This window comes from Alexandromys fortis, unplaced genomic scaffold (genome assembly GCF_014885135.2).
Source record: "Alexandromys fortis isolate MF-2015 unplaced genomic scaffold, M_Fortis_MF-2015_v1.1 scaffold_131, whole genome shotgun sequence".
Classification (NCBI taxonomy): Eukaryota; Metazoa; Chordata; class Mammalia; order Rodentia; family Cricetidae; genus Alexandromys; species Alexandromys fortis.
The window spans coordinates 726,552-747,708 of record NW_026068023.1 but is presented as its reverse complement, the minus strand read 5'-3'; the positions used below and the strand labels follow the sequence as shown (position 1 = coordinate 747,708).

General features: G+C 38.9%; 1 protein-coding gene across 4 annotated transcripts in view; it reads left to right on the top strand.

Moving 5' to 3' along the window:
- The window catches only part of Hhla2 (HHLA2 member of B7 family), an 85,523-nt gene that overhangs the window by 60,921 nt on the left and 3,445 nt on the right, over positions 1–21,157 (top strand). For 3 of the 4 annotated variants that reach the window (XM_050163444.1, XM_050163443.1, XM_050163445.1), the window contains 6 exons: positions 3,542–3,895; positions 6,440–6,710; positions 7,510–7,823; positions 17,783–17,905; positions 19,826–19,933; positions 20,954–21,067. In XM_050163444.1, coding sequence (XP_050019401.1) covers positions 3,542–3,895; positions 6,440–6,710; positions 7,510–7,823; positions 17,783–17,905; positions 19,826–19,933; positions 20,954–21,045 — 1,262 coding nt within the window. In that variant the 3' untranslated portion in view covers positions 21,046–21,067. Of the gene's footprint in view, positions 1–3,541; positions 3,896–6,439; positions 6,711–7,505; positions 7,824–17,782; positions 17,906–19,825; positions 19,934–20,953; positions 21,068–21,157 lie in introns of all 4 variants that reach the window. The other variant, XM_050163447.1, reaches the window with a different exon arrangement.

Here is a 21,157-nt window from a genome sequence, read left to right as displayed (position 1 = left end):
GAAGAACAAATATCTCTGTAGTAAGATGCAATGACCTTGAGCATCTGTGCAAACGAGGTAGAGCTGGAACATGGGGTAAATCTATTTCTAGTTTTTTTGAGGAAACTCCACACTGATTTCCATGATGGCTATACCATTTTGCACTCTTAGCAGCGGTGAATAAATGTTCCCCTTTCTCATTATCCGTGTCAGCATTTCCTGTCTAGTTTTTCTTAACTCTTGGCTATTCTGATCTGAGTAAAACAAACTCTCAAAGTAGTTTTAATTTGCATTTTCTTGACGGCAAAAGATGCTGAACATTTTTTTAATTTCTTAATTTAGAAGAATTTTCTATTTCATCTTTAACAAACTCTACATTGAGTTACTTGTATGTCCCATTTTAAGATTTCAGTGTTTGTTTTCTTGAGGTTTCATTTTTTTTGAGTTATTTGTATATTCTAGACACCAACCCTCTGTAAGACGCTTAATTGTAAAGATTTTCTTCATTCAGTAGGCTGTCTCTTTACTCACTGATTGTGTTCTTTGCTGTACAGAAAGTTTGGGGTTTCATGTGGTCCTATTTGTAGTGGGGAGTAGAGAGGTAGGGCAGTACAGTTAGAGAATCAGCAGTCACTTCTTTTCTTCCTTACTGTTCCACGTGTTTTTTGTTTTTAACATAATGACACATCTCTTGCATTTGCTTCATAGACTCTATGCCTCTCTGAGAAAGAACAATAAAAAAAAGCATGGGCTGGAGAGATGGCTCAGTGGTTAAGAGCATTGCCTGCTCTTCCAAAGGTCCTGAGTTCAATACCTGGCAACCACATGGTGGCTCACAACCATCTGTAATGAGGTCTGGTGCCCTCTTCTGGCATGCAGACATACACACAGACAGAATATTGTATACATAATAAATAAATAAATATTTTAAAAAAATAAAGCATGGTCAGAAAGAAACATCCACAGGGGAGTGGACAAAGGACAAAGGCAAAAGAGAGTCTTGCCAGTGCTCAGCTGTTCAGTCTTAGACAACGTTGGCAAAACTCCAAAAGGCTTTATTCCATTGTCCATAATAGAAGGTTCTTTCTCACCTTAATATCTCAGAATTCAGCGAAGAAAATAGGACCTACTTACATTTTTTATGATTAGTCAAAGAAGTAGATACAATTTTCAATAATGTGATGTGATTAGGCATGTTTTCATTACAGTTATTTTGACTTTTGAAATCTCACATTCACAATAAAACAACAGTCAAATCCAATAATTCAAGAGTATTAGAATTTTACACTTATATCCAGAATTATATTCCCCGAGTTTCATTTGTCTGACTCATAGAGTATTGTGAGTTTTGTCTTACTATGATTTGGATGTGAATTGTCCCTCACAGACTCCATGTTAAATATTTGGCTTCCAGTTACTAGTGTTATTTTGAAAAGTTCTGGAAACTCAGGAAATGGGGACTGTAACACATGTTGGAAAATTGTCACGTGTATATGTGAGGAGGTGTAGAAAAGAAACCAACAAAATGGCTGTTCCGTAGAGTGGTTAAGGGGGTAGCGTTGTTGTGAATGAAAGAGAGAATGTATCCAGAGGCATATGCAAGAGTCTAGAGCAGAGCGAAAGAGGAGGAGAGTGAATGGCCAGCATTATCTGTGAGAGACAGAAGAACATCAGGAGAGACTAGTGGAGACAGTGAGATAGCGCGAGACAGCATGAAAGCCAGGAGACAGCAAGAGAGAGAACAGAAGAGTGGCTGGGTTATAAGGAGAATGAGTAGCTGGGGAATTGAGAGGGAAGTCCAGGAGGCTATAGTGGGCTTTGAAATTTATAAGAAGTAGTTGTGTGTAGAGACTGAGGGAGCCTGGGGGCCAGCATGGGTTTTGATATGCAACCACATGTACATGTCCATAGAGAGCCATCTGTTCCTTCTGCCAGAGGTAAGGGAAATGATCCCTTTTAGAAGATGGCAATTGGTTTCACAAGTTCCTGAATAATGCTGGCTTTTATTTAACCAGCAGAAATCCTTCGGTAGTCCAGTGTGAGCTCTTTTCTGGATATATGAACTTCCTGGATCTAGCAATGTGCTACTTAAACTTTTTGAAAGCAGGTTCTGAGACTGTGGAGCCGTGCCTCTTATAAGACTCAAGCATGGTTTTATCATGCAACCTCTAAAATCCCGGGCTGAGTTAGGCTGGCCACTTGGCTCTCTGTAACAGGAAATATGGGTGGGGAGCAAACAGATAAACACATCAAAAACATTGTGTTCTTGAGAACACATAGAAGCCAAACCATGCCTCACAGACATTGCTATTCTTTATCCTGAGATAAAAAAAAAATACGTCCAGTGGGAACAGGAAGCTAGAAGTTTATCAATGTGGAGACTCTCAGCTGGGAACTCAGACAGTGATTTGAGGGTGTTACCTTTGTTTCTCTCTCAGGCTGCTCTGCTTATTTCTGCTTGATGCTATAAGCACATGAAAGATGGTGCTTTGCTCTCTGTCTTCAGATTATATCTACCCGCTGCTTGCTATTTGTTCTTTTACTTCTGCTTGCTACATGCTTAATAGTCACTTAATTGAACCCAAAAAATACGGCTATTGCAGGTCATTGTCCAGAACACACTGAGCAGGGCCTTAGCTGAGGGAAGTAGGTCATTGTGGATCTCCTTGGGAGCCATACCTTGCTTTTGTCTCCTCTCCTTTTCTCTGTCTCTGCCAGATGCTTCCACCATCACGATGATCTGCCTCACCACTGCTCTGGAAACAGTCAAGTCACCCAGGATGAACTGAACCTTCTGAGACAATGAGCTCAAATAAATATTTCCTCCCTTAGGTTGCTCTTAGCAGGTGTCTTCTCACAATGACGAAAAAGCACTAGTACAGTTTTAAAGCCAGAGTCAATGAAATACTTCATCTCTCTCTCTCTCTCTCTCTCTCTCTCTCTCTCTCTCTCTCTCTCTCTCTCTCTCTCNCTCTCTCTCTCTCTCTCTCTCTCTCTCTCTCTCTCTCTCTCTCTCTCTCTCTCTCTCTCTCTCTCTCTCTCTTTATCTCTCTCTTTGGTCTCCTGTTTGTGTCCTTTTGGATTGAGACTGTCTTCCAGATTACTAACTGACTGTTGAACCCAGGATTGTCTTCTAAATTCTCCACATATTTATTGACTAAGTAAAACTAATTTCTCCCCTATTTTCTGGTCTTCTGGATCTAGTTAGTTTCAAAACCTAACTAATATTGCAGTAGATATCAAAGATGAATTCTTATGAATTCACTCTTCCCAGTACCACAGCAGTGATTTGGAGAGAGGCAGGCTGCTGGTCAAGAGGGTCACAAGCTAATATGCTTAAGCCTTGGACTTTGCCAATCTCATAGTTATTTTGACTCAATTCAACTGAAAGGGAAGATACTCTGTCACAGAGTCAGGGTTTGTTTCCAATGACTAGCAAGCCAGAGCTTTTTGAGATGTGGTCAGGCTGTTTTTCTAGGAAGTTCTCTCAGGAAGTCCTGACATAAACCCTGACAAGCACCTGCCATTAACCTGTTCATTTTGTCTCTGCTCTGCATGTTAGACGTATTCCTCCCGGTCCTCTTCAGTCACCGTAACCATAATAACGAGCAACTCATTCTTGGAAGATATGATGAAGATGTCATTCTCCCTTGCCTGTTCACAAGTGGGTTTCAAGTTGTAATTCACTGGATAAGTCAAGATAACTATGTTCACAGTTACTACAATGGCAAGGACCAATTGAAAAAACAGCATTTTAGATATGCACACAGGACATCCCTCGTTCATAGTGAAATTAACAATGGGAATGCCTCTTTAACTGTCAGAAGATTGAGTCTCCAGGATGAAGGAATTTATATCTGCTACGTGGGAACAACAAGTACACATACTGAAAACACAGTGGTGCTAAAAGTGGGAGGTAAGTGAGCATGCAAATTTTAATAAGGTGTAATGATATAATTTGATATAATTCTGAAAGAGCTTTTTCTGAACTTAATATGGTAAGATATTTTCAAGTCACTTCCTACAAATCTACCTCATTATTTCAATGTATAATATCACAGACAGTGCCCAGTGTACAATATTTCATAGTATGGGCCTGTGATGATTCATATATCCATTCCCCAAGTTGGTAACTGTTCAGGGCTTCCATGGTGTTTTTTTTTTTAATCACAGACTCTGTTATGGTGTATGTCTTTATAGATACATAAAATGATGACAAATTATCGGAAATAAAAATACCAGAAGTAAGGTTTTAATATTCCAATAACATTAGCAGCCTAAGTACATTCATTTCCTTAGTAGTTCTAACAACACTGAATATTATCAGCCCTAAACATCTCTTCCACCATGGTGACAAGAAATAATGAATTTAAGTTGCCTTTTAAATTGTTTTTATTGACCTTTATATTTTTTTCTTCTTCCCTCCTTTCCTCCCCTTCTACCCTCTGCTGTGACCCCCTACACTCCCAATTTACTCAGGAGATCTTGTCTTTCTCTCCTTCTTATGCAGGTCTATGTATGTCTCTCTTGGGGTCTTCTTTGTTGTCTAGGTTCTAAGTTGGCCCTTTTGGAATAAAATAGAACTTACTGTTCGTATTGCATCACTTTATCGTCTCTGCAGTAACTGTTTTGTAACTCTAATCATACTATTTGATTAATGTACTCATGGTTGCCAAAGGTTAAGTTTATGTTTAATTAAACTAAAATACAATTTAAACTTAAGAAATAATAGAAATAATATCATGGCCTATTCATAATTAATCGTCCTACCAAGAATTCTTGTTGATATGGCTTGTTAGTGTTGACATAGTCGTTAGATAGTATTCTTTATTTCACAGTCAGTTTTGCTGCTATTACGAATTTGTTGTTAGTTCAGTCGTATTTTGTAGTTTTAAATACATATACTGTTTTCATTTATACCAGTTTGCAATGTATTTTGATCATATCCAATCCCCTTCCCTGTTTCTAACTTCTCTTGGATCTATGTTCCCTTCCCAACTTCCTGTTTGTTTTTTTCTTTTTAAATAACCCACTGTATGTAATTAGTGCTTCCCTTATATGTATGAGTATGGTGCCCATCTACTAGACTATGGTCAACCTACTAGGGGGTCATACTCGTAAAGAAAATGATCCCTTCCCTAGCCTGATCAACAGTAACTTCTCAGCCAGCATGGAGGCTCAGGCCTTGCCTTCCCCACATTGGCTTGATTTTTTGCAGGTCTTGTGTAGACAACCATAGCTTTTGTAAGTTCATGAATGTAATTGTTCTGTCATCCCCAGAAGACACTACTTTACCTCAGTCCTCCACAACCTGTAATTTTTACAGTCTTTCTTCACTTCTTCTACTTCGGCCACTGAGCTTTTAGAGGAGGGTTGTGACGTAGATGTCTCAGTTGCTGAGAATAGCGCTTAAGACATAATGCTATTATTACAGAACAGAAGGTGGTGACATGTACTTATAATTCTAGCACTAGGGAGGTTGAAAAGATAGGATCTATTGCTGGGTGGTGGGGCGCACACTTTAATACTAGCACTAGGGAGACAGAGGCAGGTGGATCTCTGTGAGTTCAAGGATAGCCTGGTCTACAGAGTGAGTTTCAGGACAGCCAGAAATACATCCAGAAATTCTGTCTTGAAAAAAGAAAAAGGGAAAGAAAGAAAGAAAGAAAGAAAGAAAGAAAGAAAGAAAGAAAGAAAGAAAGAAAGAAAGAAAGAGAAAAAAATAGGATCCATGACTTGAGGCCAGACTACTCCATAAAGAGAACCTGTTTCAAATGAAACAAAGCAATTATAAATCTATTGCATATGTAAGTGACTTTGTATATAATATAGAACTGCTTTCATATGCTTCAGGAAATCACAAAAATAATATGACTTATTCTATTGCAATATTTGCTATACATTAGTAGACCGGAAGAAAAATCACATTTTTTAAGTACTCTGGCAAGTGAATATGAGTGCATGTAAGTGTGTGCACAGCTCTAGTGTTCTGTATAATAGAGTGCTGTACAGTATTGTATGAGTCAGGGGGATATCATCTAACATATTTTTAAAATTTAATTCTTATTCTTTCTTCCTCTGACTTACTTGACTGTTTTATATCTTGACTCAAAATTGTATTTTAAAAAATAAAACTTAAGTTGGCTGATTTAGTAGCTAAGAAATCCAGAAAGTGCTGCCTGAACTCTAAAGATTTTGACCCCACTTCCTTGCTTAGTGAGGCCATTGCATTTGTCAGAGAAGGGTCTAGAGAATAGTGATTATTTGTTGTGTATCATGCATGTTCTTTATATTCTTTCTGGACAATACACAATCATCAGCTTCTTTAGTTTTTCTGGGGGGTTATTTTTTCTTTAAGTAATTAAGAGACTTTGTTCGTAAAATTTAGCCTTTATTACAAAGGTATTGATAAAGGAACTAATGGCCCAATTCTTCATAACTCACTGTTTGCTTTGTGCAGCTTTTCACACACCTTTAATAAACTATGAAAAGAGGAACACAGAGAGCTTTCTGGTATGCAGTATCCCGAGGGTTTACCCTTATCCACATGTCACATGGAAAATGGACAATACAAATGTCTCTGAAAGCAGTTCACAAGTAACCGGAGCTCCAGGCCCTTTTAATATTAGTAGTACACTGAATATTACAGGATCAAATTCGTCTTTTGAGTGTACTATTGAAAATTCACTTCTCAATCAAACATGGAGAGGAGAGTGGACATTGGCAGGTAGGTTCCACTGGACTTTCTGTGTACAGTGCTATATTAGAGGCTGGAAGGTGCTTGGTACAGCTCTATAAGAAAACAAGAAAGAAAACCCATCTTTCTTTGATAATTTGACCACATTGGTTCTGAGCATCAGGTCCTATTCATAAAATAGTACCTCAGTAGGCACTTTTACACTGAGTGAAAACACTGGAGATCTGTCCATGAATGTTTATCCTTCTATGGTTCTTCTTCCAAACAGGATTTCCCATCTACACAGGAATATGTGTCTTTTAGCAGATCACAGCCCCTGATTCTCTCCAGTTCAAAGACTTATTAAGTTTAACTATGATTATTGTTGGGTTTTAAACATTGATCTCTAAAAGCATTTTTATTTTTTATTTTACTTATTGGGGGCAACATAATGCTAGATTGAACATGAGGAAGTCAGAGAATAATTTGCAGGACTTGGTTCTCTCCTTCCACCACGTGGCTCCTGGGAACTGACCTCAGGCTGCCCACTTAGCATCAGGTCTAATGCTCCAGAGTGCTTCTTCAGGGTAGAAGAGCTAAAATTCAGGAGTTTTCCTCCCTGGAAGACACCATTCCAGCACAACTTGAAGGTCTACTATAACCTTAGAGGGAAGCTTTACAATAGAACCAGGGCAGCTTCTCGTGTGTGAAACTCTATAATACAGACATGAGAATGCTTTTCCTACAGACATCAGTACTGTAGCTTGTATTCTTTCCTAATCTTAAGTGAAATTTACCAAATCCACCCAACAGTTTGGTCGTTACTAGTTTCCTTTTTTGTTTCTGTTAGGTAGTCATCAGAAGAATGAAAGTGACTCTATTTCTCTCTGGTGTACAACCAGCCACAAGTTTTTTCTACTAAATCAAGACTTCCAAGTTTCTTGGTCCAAGGTAGTAAATGGGGCATCCTTTATCTTGGATTGGCATCCGAACTCTTCACAGGACACAGCTACTAATGACCCTCAATTCTCAGAGAATAAAGAGCTGAGATATCATAGTGACTTCTCCTTAATATTGAAAGATCTTCGTGCTTCAGACAGTGGGGAATACTTGTGTAATGTTTCTTCTACTGAGTACACATTACTCACCGTCCACAGGCTGCAAGTAGGTAAGTTGCAACAAAGGTTTGTTAAGACTTTTCACGATGTCATTGATGGAGATACCTTTGCTCATGGTGGTAGATGACATGCCATCTTTTGATCAAAGTTACTCTTAGAAGATTACCTTTTCTTCTTTCTATGTTTTGAAATGAAGGAAAATGTGCATTTTGGTGGCTCTAGTACCTTCAACTCCTCTTCACTACTGTGTGTACTATATACCTTCATGTTGAGGAGTTGAGGCTGTAGGCACAGAGGAAGTTAGAGTTGGGAACTGCTGGATGCTGGGAAACATGGTAATGTCTGTTAATCTGGTGGAAACAGCCACATGGTATTTCAAGCATGAAGAATGTGCCTGGTTTGGATCACTTTTCACTGCAGTCAGTTGCCAAAATTCTTTGTTTATAAGAACTATTCCTAGTTCACTGACCAGACTCGGAATACGTGACGTGAAATTGGCTTCCTGGGTGAGGTGGCTAGCCTCCCCGCCATTCTTCTACCACCCTGGAATAGAGGAAACACTAACAGCTCTCTTTCATCCCTCGATAAGGATATTTGAGACTGTTAAAATTATTACATGTTTCATAAATTTTTAGTTATCCATGTGTTATGTCGCTTCCAAAGAAAGCTTCTAAGCTGAATGATAAAACTCCTTTTGATGATGTAGAAAATAAGAAAAATAAGGATGCATTTAAACTTCCTACTTTTCTCTCCATTAAGAGTGTTGGTTTTATGTAAAATGCAGTGAAGCCCAAATTCTATTTTTAAAACTGTTGCCTCGTACTGGATTCATTTTGGAGTATAGAAAAACAACCAGGAAGCAAATGTGTGAAGACCACACGTGCCCCATCTTCTTAAGCAGAGATTCAGTTTTCAGTGCAGCCAAAGTGAAGCAACAGGAAAATTCCATCTATGGAAAAGTTTTTTTTTTTATTTTTATTCTTTTGAACCTTGCATCCTCAAACACACCCTGTCAAGTATGGCCAGGGAAAGAGTCTTCCCACACTCCCCAAGAAGAGGCAAAGCATAAGCATTCTATCAGGGAAGAGACCAGAATGAACAGTCATGGTACTGGAAAAGAATTTTTCACTGAGGCTTGGTTTCTTAGTTCCTTTTCTATTGCCGTGACAAAGCACTATGAACAAGACAACTCACAAAAGGAAGCGTTTAATTTGGGATCACAGTTCTAGAGGGTTAGAGCCCATGGCCATTATGGAAGGTAGCATAGCAATGGACAGACTAGCATGGTACTAGAGAAATAGCTGAGAGCTTACATCTTATCTACAAGCAAGTGACAGAGAGAGAGAGAGAGAGAGAGAGAGAGAGAGAGAGAGAGAGAGAGAGAACTAAGCTAAGTGGGAAAGACATGAACTTTTGAAACTTCAAAGCCTACCCACAGAGACACACCTTCTCCAACAAAGCCACACTTCCTAATCCTTCTCAAATAGTTCCACCAAGGACCAAGCATTTAAATATATGAACCTGTCGGGGCCATTCTTATTCATACCGCTATATTCTTCTCCCTAGTCCCCATAAACTTGTGTCCTTGTTGCAGTGCAAAGTGCATCCAGTCCAACTTCAAAATTCCTTATAGTCTTTCAGTCTTAAGACTATTTAAAAGTCCAGTTTCTTCGAAGATTAAGATGATCCTTTAACTATTACCTGCTATAAAGTCAAAACTGAAACCTAACAGATCCAACACCAAATCATTTCACTCTATGTCTGATGTCAAATGGCTTAAATCGCTTTGCACTTCTAGTTTTCTGACTGCAAAACACTTCGTTCTTTTGAGATGGTTCTACTCTCTGTATATAGTTATCCTTGGCTCTCACATTTCCAGCATCTTGGGGTCTCTAACACAATACAGGCTTCACCCTCAGAGCTTCACCCAATGGCCCTTCTAGACGTCCATGCAGGGAGTACCCTGCTATATGTCTGGTTTCAAAAGTTCACCTTTAAATTTATTTTTACTAATTTATCCTTTCATATATTACATCCTGACCACAGTTTACCTCCCGCCTCTCCTCCTAGTTCCTTGTCTCTCCCACTTCCCTTCAGAAAAGAATAGGCCTCTCAGGAATATCAGCCAAATATTGCATATCAAATTGCAGTATAATTAGGCATTAAGACTGGATGAGGCAACCCAGTAGGAGGCAAACGGTCCCAAGAGCAGAAAAAAAGAGTCAGAAACAGCCCCTGATCCCCATTAAGAGCCCCACAAAAACATGAAGCTACACAACTACAGCACATGCAGAGGTCCTAGGTTAGTCCCATGCAGGCTCCCTGGTTCTCAGTTCAGTCTCTGTGAGCCCTTGTGAGTCCAAGTTTGTTGATTATGTGGGCTTTTGTGTGGTGTCCTTGACTGCTCTGGCTCCTACAGTCCTTTCTCCCTGTCTGCCTAATGTTTGACTGTGGGTCTCTGCATCTGGGTGGAGCCTCTCTGATGGTGATTATGCCAGGCTCCTGTCTATGAGTATAGCAGAATATCATTAGGAATCATTTGATTTACTTCTATCCCAGGGCTTTTCTGGTTCTATCCTTGGTCTCTGGGCTGTCCAGCCTCTGGTTTCTGATCTCTCAGGCAGTTTCAGGGATAGGCTCACTCTCATGACATGGGTCTCAAGCAGAACACATCATTGGTTGGCCACTTTCACAATTTCTGTGCCACCTTTGCCCCAGCACATCTTGCTAGCAGGTCAAGTTGTAGCTCGAAGGTTTTGTGGCTAAGTTGTGATCCCAAACCACTGGAAATTTTGCCTGGTTACATGAGATGGTCAGTTCAGACTTTATATCCCCGTTATTAGGAGTCTTAACTTGTGTCACCCTAATGGTTTTGTGGGTGTTTTCATTGCACCAGGTTTCTTACCTTGCCCCAAATTGTCCTCTGAATTCAAGTTGTTTCTCCCAGTACTCCCTCTCTATCTTTCCCCCACATGATGCCTCCTGCTGCCTGTCTCCATCTGCCTTCAGTCCACCCACAATATCTGTTCTATTTCCCCTTCCCAGAGAGATTCATGCATTCACCCTTGAGTCTCCTTGTTACTTTGCCTTTCTGGGTCTGTGGACTATAGCATGGCTATCCTTTACTTTATAGTTAATATCCACTTATAAATAAGTACATGCCACATTTGTCTTTCTGGGTCTGGGTTACCTTACTCAAGATGATCTTTTTGGTTCCACCCATTTGCTTGCAAATTTCATGATTTTCTTTTTTAACAGTTGAGTAGTAATCCATTGTGTAAATGGCTTTTCTTTATCCATTTTTATTTGAGGGACATCTAGGTTGTTCCCAGTTTCTAGATATTATGAATAAAGTTTCTATGAACATAGCTGAGTAAGTGTCTTTGTGGTAGGATGGAGTATCTTTTGAGTATATGCTCATGAGAGGTATAGCTGGGCTTCTTATGGTAAATTAATTTCCAATTTTCTGAGAAACTGCCATATTGATTTTCAAAGGAGCTGTACAAGTATGTACTTCCACCACATTGGAGGGGTATTCCCCTTACACCACATCCTCACATGCATGAGCTGCCACTAGTGTTTTTGATATTAGCTGTTCTGACTGGAGTAAGACAGAATCTCAGAGTTGTTTCAATTTGCATTTCTCTAATGGTTAAGGATGTTGGACAATTCTTTAAGTATATCTTGGCCCTTTGAGATTCTTCTGCTGAGAATTCTGTTTAGATCTGTACCCTATTTTTTAATCGGATTATTTATTTTTGATGTCTAGTTTCTTAAGTTCTTTATATATTTTGGAGATCAGCCCTCTGTCAGATGTGGGGTTGGTGAAGGTATTTTCCCATTTTATAGGCTATCATTTTGTCCTATTGCCAGTATCCTTTGCTTTACAGAAGCTTATCAGTTTCATGAGGTCCTATTGATTAATTATTGATCTCAGTTTCCGTGCTACTGATGTTATATTCAGGAAGTTATCTCCTATGCCAATGTGTCCAAGGCTATTTTCCACTTTCTCGTCTACTAGGTTCCGTGTATCTGGATTTATGTTGAAGTCTTTGATCCACTTGAAGTTGAGCTTTGTGCAGGGCAATAGATATGAATCTATTTGCATTCTTCTACATGTTGACATCCAGTATGCTAGCACCATTTGTTAAAGATGTTTCTTTTTTTCCATTGCATAATTCTGGATTCTTTATCAAAAAACAAGTGTCCATAGGTGTGTGGTGAATAAGTGGGTCTTTGATTCAATTCCATTGATCAACTTGTCTGTTTTTATGCCAATACCATAAGGTTTTTATTACTATAGCTCTGTAGTACAGCTTGAAATCAGAGAGGGTGATACCTCTCGAAGTTCTTTTCTTGTATTTGATTGTTTCAGCTATCCTGGGTATTTTGGTTTTCCATATGAAGTTGGGTATTGTTCTTTCAAGGTCTGTAAAGATTTGTACTGGAAATTTTGAGGGGGGTTGCATTGAATCTGTTGATTGCTTTGGATGAAATGACATTTTACTTTTGCTAATTCTACCAGTCCATGAGCATGGGAGATGTTTCCAACTTTGTGTATCTTCTTCAATTTCTTCCTTCAAAGACTTGAAGTTCTTGTTATACAAGTGTTTCACTTGTTTGGCTAGACTTACCTCATGATAGTCCCTTTGTGGCTATTGTGAAGGGTGAAGGGTGTTGTTCCCTAATTTCTTTCTCAAGCCATTTCTCCTTTGTATATAGGTGGTTTACTGATTTTTGTTGTTGCTATTGTTGTTGTTAATCTTGTATTCAGCCATTTTGCTAAAGGTGTGGATCAGCTGTAAAAATTTCCTGGTAGACTTTTTGGAGTTGCTTGTATACACTATCAATCATATGCAAATAGTCATACTTTGATTTCTTTCTTTTCAATTTGTGTCCCCTTATCTCCTTCAGTTGTTTTATTGCTTCAGGTAGAGCTTCAAGTACCATATTGAATAGGTATGGAGAGAGTGAACAGCCTTGTCTTGATTCTGGTTTTAGTGAAATTGCCTTGAGTTTCTCTTCTTTTAATTGATTTTTGGTTATTGGCCTGGTATAAACTGCTTTTATTATGTTTAGGTATGTCCATTGTATCCATGATTTCTCTTATATTTTCATCATGTCAGGGTGTTGGATTTTTGTCAAAGGCCTTCTTAACATCTAATGAGATGATAATGTTTTTGTTTTTGCAGTTTGTTTATATAGTGTATTACATTGTCAGATTTCCATATATTAAACCAGGCCTTTATCTCTGGGATAAAACCAACTTGATCATGATGGATGGTGTGTTCTTGAATTAAGTTTGGGAATATTTTATTGAATATTTCTGAATCTCTCTCTTTCTCTTTGGTTTTTCGAGACAGGGTTTCTTTGTGGCTTTTGAGCCTGTCCTGGAACTAACTCTTGTAGACCAGGCTGGGCTTAAATTCATATAGATCTGCCTGCCTCTCCCTCCCAAGTGCTGGGATTAAAGGTGTATGCCACCACCGCCCGGCCCATTTGTGTTTTCTTTATTGCTTCTATTTCCATCTTTAGCTCTTGATCAGTTTTATTCAGTTCCTTCAACTTTTCTATTTTTTTTTTGCCTTCTTTAAGAAATTTATTCATTTCCTCCAATTGTTTGTATTTTCCTGAATTTTCTTGAAGGATTTATTCATTTCCTCCCTAAGTTCTTTAATCATCTTCATAAAGTTAACTTTAAGGTCTTTTTCTTGTGTTTCTCTTGTGTTGTAATATTCAGAACTTGCTGTAGTAGAATAGTTGGGCTCTGGTGGTTACATATTTCCTAGGCTGCTATTTCTTGTGTTTTTATGCTGACTTCTAGACATTTGAGTTTGGGTTAATTAAAAGTCTAGGTATTGATTCCTGAGTTTGTCTTTTTGGATGGGTGTTTTGTTCCTTGGTTTCTGTTTCCTCTTTGGTCTTATGGTCTGGGTGGCCTAGACTTCTTCCAATTTGTGTGGTCTCTGGTGGATTGGGGAGTATCTGTTCCATTTGGAAGTTAGGGTAAAAAAATTAGGAGGGTGCGGGACTGGTGATAGAAATGAGGGAACTTGAGATGGTCTAAGACTGGGGGAGTTTGGTTGGCTGGCAGCATACTTGGGCTTCTCCCAATTCCCTGCTAAAGCAGAGAATCTCTGGCCCTACTAGAGGTTGAAGCACAGGAAGTAGGGCACGGAACTAAGGATAGTATGGGGAGGTGCTGAGACAGTGAGAAAATGTGGAATTTTGTGGAAAGGGGTAACCACCTAGACTTCTCCAGTCTGCAAGGTCTCTAGTAGAGTAGGTCAGTAGTTCTCCTTAACTGTAGAGAAAAATTCCATAACCTCTTACTCCTGTATCTTTCCTAACTCTAAAACTAGAACCCTGTGGCCAGTGCTGCCAAGTTCTGCTGACTTTTTGACCCCCTTTGAATGACATTAACTTAAGCTTTATTTGTTGTTGCTCTTTAGGATCAAGTTCCTTCTTCTCAGAATCTGCAGGACTCTGAGTTGGGTGATATTTTCCAAGCTCCTATAATGACAGCCTACTTAGGTCTGCTTATAGTATTCAACCACTTTCCTAATCCAAAAATCCCCAAATCCACCTCATCTCTTCAAAACCAGCATGGTGAAACTGGTCACAGCAAGGGCCTACTCCTTAGTACCAACTTCTGTCTTAGTTACTTTTTCTATTGTTGTACTAAGACACCATGACCAAGGCAACATATAGAACAACAACAAAGAAAAACATATTGAGAGCCTTACAGTTTCAGAAGGTAAGTCCATGACCATCATGGCAGGGAGCATGGCAGTAGATCAGCAGGCATGACATTGAGCAGTAGCTGAGAGCTTACATCTTGATCTACAAGCATGAGGCAGTGTTGTACTTTGAATACATATGACCCCCATTGACTCAAGTGCTTGAATGCTTGGCGCATAGTAAGTGGCACTATTATGAGCATTAGGAGGTATGGACTTATTGGACTAGATGTAGTTTTGCTGGAGAAAGTATTATTGTGAGGCCACAGCATGCAAACTGGAAATCCACTTTGAATTCCTAGTGTTTAGATCTGCTCAGTGAAAGTTTCATTGAGCTGAAGGGACCTAAGCAATCTTGTCTAAATTGTCCTTCTGAGTTAATATGTGACTTTGTATTTATCTCTTTACTCTGGAAGGGACTACAGGCCAAAGAAGAAAATGTGAAGTAATTATGTTGTTCCAGATCTATTTTCAGAAAGGAAAACAGACATCCGGATACACATTAGAAATTGAACTGTCCTCTTTACCTAAACTCTTCCTCCTCACAAGAGACAGATATTCAGAATTATCAACTGAATGGAAAGATTAGTATTTTCCTTGTTAGAAAGCAGACTTATTAAATAACAACTGTATTCAGAACTGTTTCTTTGTGACATATAAATAGAGATAATCATTTTAAAAAACAATGCATAAACATTGTTTCTACCCTACATCAGCCTTTGTGCTCTAATACCACCTACTATACGGTAGGATTGTAAGATCAGCTGGGTCTCACTTTAGTAATCCAAACCCCTTTACCAGTTTGCTGGAGGAGGCTGCTTGTTGGTTCCTGGCTGCTTAGACTCCCATAATAATCACACAGAAACTATTTTAATTAAATCACTGCTTGGCCCATTAGCTCTAGCTTCTTATTGGCTAACTCTTACATATTTATTTAACCCACCTCCATTAATCTGTATATTGCCACATGGCTGTGGCTTACCTGGAAAAGTTTCGGCATCTGTCTCTAGCAGGGCTACATGGCTTTTCTTTGACTCCACTCTTTCTCCTAGCATTTAGCTTAGCTTTAACCACCCAGCTCTGTTCTACTCTATCACGGCTCAAAACAGTTTCTTTATTAACCAATGATATTCACAGCATACAGAAGGGAATCCCATGTCACCTTCCCTTTACTGTTTAAACATAAAAGGAAGCTTTTAACTTTAACATAGTAAAATTACATATAACAAAACAGATATCAAGCAATAATTACAGTTACAACATTTATATCTACTTTATATTTTATTATAACTAAGGAAAATTATAACTATAAATATAAGTTCTTCAACTCCATCAAAGACTCCAGAAGGATATATTATTACCTAAGGAAACAGAAAGAACATTGTAAGCAACTTTCAAAACTCTAGGAATGACAGAAACATCTTACTACTTGGACAATCATGCAAAGTTTTTCTGTACTGTTGGGTCATCCATCTTTAGCCTACAGGCCCATAGTATCCAGCAGACCTTTCCACAAAGCAGGAAATTTTAAACACAGTTTTGCCTATATTGGCAATTTGTCAGTCACTTTTTTCTGTATCCTGAAGAACTTCTGGGAGACTCTTTTGTGAAACTGGAACCTTGAAGCATCATCTCACTTTTAGGCAAGTTCAGCAGTCATCTCTCTGTGGGCACTGCATGTCCATTTTATGCAACCGTCCAGGCAAGAGCACTTTCTTGCCCAAATGGCTAACCAACTCCATAAGGAGCATCTTCGATACCCATCTTTCTCTTGAAGTAATTGGTGCTGCCTAGAGCAGATGTGTCTCATTGTCATGAAAAGTCCTAAGTACTTAAACATTTTAAATGCCATATTCTGAAGGTCTCAAAAATATTTGAAGAATATGTATCTAATTGAAATATATCTAGAAAACCTAACATGATTACAAATTGACTATTATAGTTGATTTTCTATTAACCTATATTTCTTAATTATACATTACACTTTTAAATGAGTTGCACAAACACAATACCTTAATCAAGAGCAGAAATATGTATAACAAAATTGACCTTAAATTTGTATAAATAAACCAAGATCCATACCAATGCAAATCTCTATAGCATATTCCCCCTTTAAATGTAAATAAACATTTATAGACAATATTTGGGAATATGGGTGTAGTTCTGTTCAAACTTTTTTTTATGTTTATTGGGCAAAGTAATTTTTTGAGGGGTGTTCAAGGCGACCTTGCTTAACTCTGTTTTCTTGTGTCTAGGATTCCTTTTTAACTTTATAGGTTTTATGTAGATTTAGTTAACCACATTGACATGCCAATTTGTTGTAGGAAACTGCTTGTTGATTGGTTTCTGGATGCTTAGACTCCCGTAATAATCACACAAAACTATATTAATTAAATCACTGCTTGGCCCATTAGCTCTAACTTTTTATTAGCTAACTCTTACATATTAGTTTAATCTATCTCCATTAAATAACACAGGTCAAAGAACACCAGTCTAACCCCAAGATAAACCAATTCTATTTTTCTTTATTATAAGGGGCAAACTCATGAAACAAGAACAAGAAGTCCAAGCCCAGTTGTGTAGTACAGGAACCATAGAGAAAGCAAACCCTGGGCCACCTGGTGTTTTTCTCTGGGTACCCAAAAGGTCATGCCCTAACCTGGTCTCACCTCTTAAAGATTGTTGGCTGATGAGATTCCCCATCAGCCCCAGGCCTTTATCCCATTACTATCAATATCCTATCACTGTTCCCTTAGGACTGTCTTCTCCAGACCAGTGTGGAAAGATTCTTGCATGAGGGTCTGAGGCGAACTACAGGCTAACACAGGTTTCCATTCTTAATCAGTCCTTTTTTCTAAAAAAAAAAAAAGAAAATAAATAAAAAAATGTTAATTTCCTGATATAATATAAAACAATAGAAAATTAAAATGCAGAGTTGAGTGCTTGCTGTTTGAGCTTTCAAACTTGTTTCTCTCCTAATTTTTCCATCTACCTAGACCCAAATTGATTGACATTATAGTGACCCTAAGTTTCTTATAACAGAGAGGCTGAGAACAGCCTCATATTTATACCAATGGTTTACTTATACTATTTCTTTTAAATTTTTTTTGAGGGATTTTTTACTCCGTGAATCATTCTCCATATTAATTCTGTCCCCTTTGCCACTATAACCAATCTTAAACATCTGTCCCGGGCACTACCCTTCTCACATTTGTTTCGCTTGGTATGTTTCCTTCAGTTCACAGCCATTGTTACTTTGTTTTATTCAGCTTCCAGTCTTTTACAGCATAAACATGTTGGAACTTTGATATCACTTTTACTGCTTCTGATGTTGCCAGCAGCAGCATATTGCTGTTACTCTAAAGTGAGAAGAGACTCCAATGACGCTGAAGGTAATATGGAGAATTTGACTTTAACAAAGCACCTGTATTACTGCTGGTTGTGGATGTAAACACCTTATTTTTTTCGCAAGTCCTTCTAAAATTTATCAAAATCCATCAACACTCTTTTGCGTTTTCACCTAATCATTCCTTCTGCTTCTTAAATTTGTTCCGAGCAAGAGGTCAGAGGCACGTTAAGGCATATATAAGCACAATCACTGTATCTTCCTGTGAATATTCCCAGGTTTTCACTATTTTAATCAGTAGTAGGGAAGATGGTTTAATGAATTGAACATCATAGGTGCTCTTTTACAAAGAATTCAAATTATTTAAAATAGTAAACAGAATGATCCGATCCGCTTGCACTGAAAAAAAAAATAGCTAGAAGGAAATAAAACTAAGCTGTAAAAAGTTGTCTTTGTAGTGATTAGATCATGGATTTCTCTGTTATGATTCTGCATGCAAAAAAAAACATGAGTGGGTGAGAACCCAGAGGCCTTAGGGTGGGCGAGAGACATATAACACCCTGCAGACAGAGCTTAAGTGAGTTTATTGAGTTAAAGGGAATGGAGGGAAAAGAGAGAAGGGGACAGAGACCTGCTTGTCTCTTCTGAAGAACAGTGGGAAAGAGAACTGAAATGGGCAGAGCTTGTCTCTTAAAGGCAACTTTTGCACCTGTGCACAGATTACATAGTGACATAACAGTCGTAGGACCCTGGGTGGGTCAGGATACTGCCTGAATGCATCCTACCAGGTGACAGGTCAGCATAATTCCTGAGTCCTAATAATTCTCCACCCTCCACCTCATGCAGGTAATTCCTTCATGTCCCCAGACTCAATTGTGTGCTGCACAGACCTTGTTCTATGTATGATGCTTTCAAAAACTGCTATAATTTTGAGTCACTTTTTGAAATCCTTGACACATCAAAAAACGATTTTCTTAATTTTCATGAAACAACCTTGTATTGTACAATAATCACTTAAAACAATGCCTTCTGATACTGTGACCACCCATCCTTAGATTTCTATTGAAATGTGCGTCAAAGATCAGAACTTGACCTGGAAGGAATCTGTACAAACTAGCGATTAGTTTACTTCCACATTCCAGGAAATGTGAATCCAGGAAGGTGTTCAAGCACCAAGCAGACTCAGGAAGCAGGTTTGTGTGACTGTTCACTAGCTATCCCTGTGCCCACTAGTGTCAACAGCAGCACAGGGCTTCCAAAAGCACCATCTGGCCCCAAAGAAAGCCCCAGGTTTCCTGGGGGTTGAGATAAATCTCATGTCCCAGGCATGTGTTTCTTGCAAGTAAAAGATTTTGGTTACTGGAAAACCATTATTGAGAATGAGGTTTCAAGGTGACATCACAGGATCATTTCACCAACTTTGACCTTGTGATGATCCAGTCTAATAAGCAGGCTGGCCTTGATTGCTCCACCCACCACTTAATTGACTAGAAATAACCAGAGATGGTGCATCTCAAGTAGTCTAACTTGTTTCCAGGTTCATCCTTTGGGTTATGATAATGGTCCTGTGGTTGGATTAAATTCAAATTATGGGAGATGGGGTGTCATATGCTGCTTAGCAATGACACCTTCTGCACTGGAAATCTGCCCACTTCCAGGTCTACAGAAAAACACAGAGAACACTCAGAACTTACAGAGTTATCACAGAATAATGCATTCACCGCCCCCCCCACCTCCCAGCTCTCCACATCTGAATCAGAATTGAACTTAAACTTGAGGTGGCAAGGAGAGTGAAGAGTTCCCCAATCCTGCAAATGGGAGTCACATCAAATCACTCCCTTAGGTTAGAGTGACCTTCAGTGAGAAGACACAGCCAAAGTAAGAAGAGTATGCAAGGGAGAATCTGGGGGGCGGGGGATGCACACATACTTATCCCTTTCTTCCCTCTGATCTGCCACCAAACTAGGGACCAGAAGATACACATACTCTGCCGCTGGAGACCAACGCGTCCAGGTTCCCCAGCCAGAGGAAGAAGTGCAATGTGGTTCTGACGAAGTAAACAATCTCAATTCAGGTAAGGGTAGTATATTCCTCTTGATCATAAAGAGAAATGTTCTTTATTGTTGTATGATACCTGTGATGCTCTGAGACTGTTATCCTTGAACAGGGGAGGGGGTAAGCAGGGCCAGCAACTACCTGAAATGAATTAGCCATAGAGAAGCAAGGAATTTGGATGGAGAAGATGAAAAGGAAGGAAATGGCATTACTAGAGTTTGGTGCTCCTTTTTAGTTTTTGGGACAAGTGGGCCAAAAAGCAATTTCAGCTGGTTGCTTCTCAGGTTTTCTGATCTAGCAGATTTTCACCCCCCCCGTCCCCCCCATCCACATCTGACTTCCAAGTCTTTGTTGGCAAATAGAACGATTGAAACTTAGTTTAAACCTACATATCGAGGCTGCAACAATGGTTAAAATATCAGTAGACTCAAGAAAAGCCACTAAGTTGACAGAAAAACATCCCTACACTTCTGTAGTTAGAGGTAATGAAGATATATTTGGAGCTCTTATACTAAATCCTATAAAATCTAACCTGTCTCCAGGTTCCCGGTTGTTATTTAATATGCTAGGGTTCATATGTTTTGATTTTTAATTCAGTTTTCTATTGCTTAAAATGCTCTTACTCTAGGCTAAGTTTAGATGGTTCAGAGTTTTCAGCAAGGCTAAGAAAGAAGGGCTTCCCTGACAAATGGCATTCTATTCTTGTCCCCTAACTGCCACTCTCAGCCCTTCCTTTGCCAGGATATTTCCTTTGTTAGTGCTTGGTGGAAACCTGGCCAACAGCTGTAGTGAACCAAGAATTTCTCATTGTTTGACTTGTATTTATTCTCCTCTTTGGAGCACTTGAATCAATCATAGAAACGCATTGCTACTTTGGATGCCATATTGCTACAGTGAAAGTATTTTTAATATTGTTTGTTGAGATAATATGTAAAGAGAGAAGTAACCAAGGTGATTCTCATGATTATAAAGAAGTGGGAAAGAGGAAGAATGCGAATTCTTAGAAAGAGAGATTTATTCTGTTCTTTCTTTCTTTTAGAAACGCACCCTGTCTCTGTTGATGAGAGTGTTATGAATGGTGATAACTCCAATGGATATGACATACAACATTGTGGGGACCAACAGATGTAAATGTATTCCACCCAGACTGGAGGTCAGAGAGTTTGAGCTTACTTGTTTTTTTAATTTTTTATTGAGAAAAAGAAAAAAAAAGCTTCCGCCTCCTCCCAGCCTCCCATTTCCC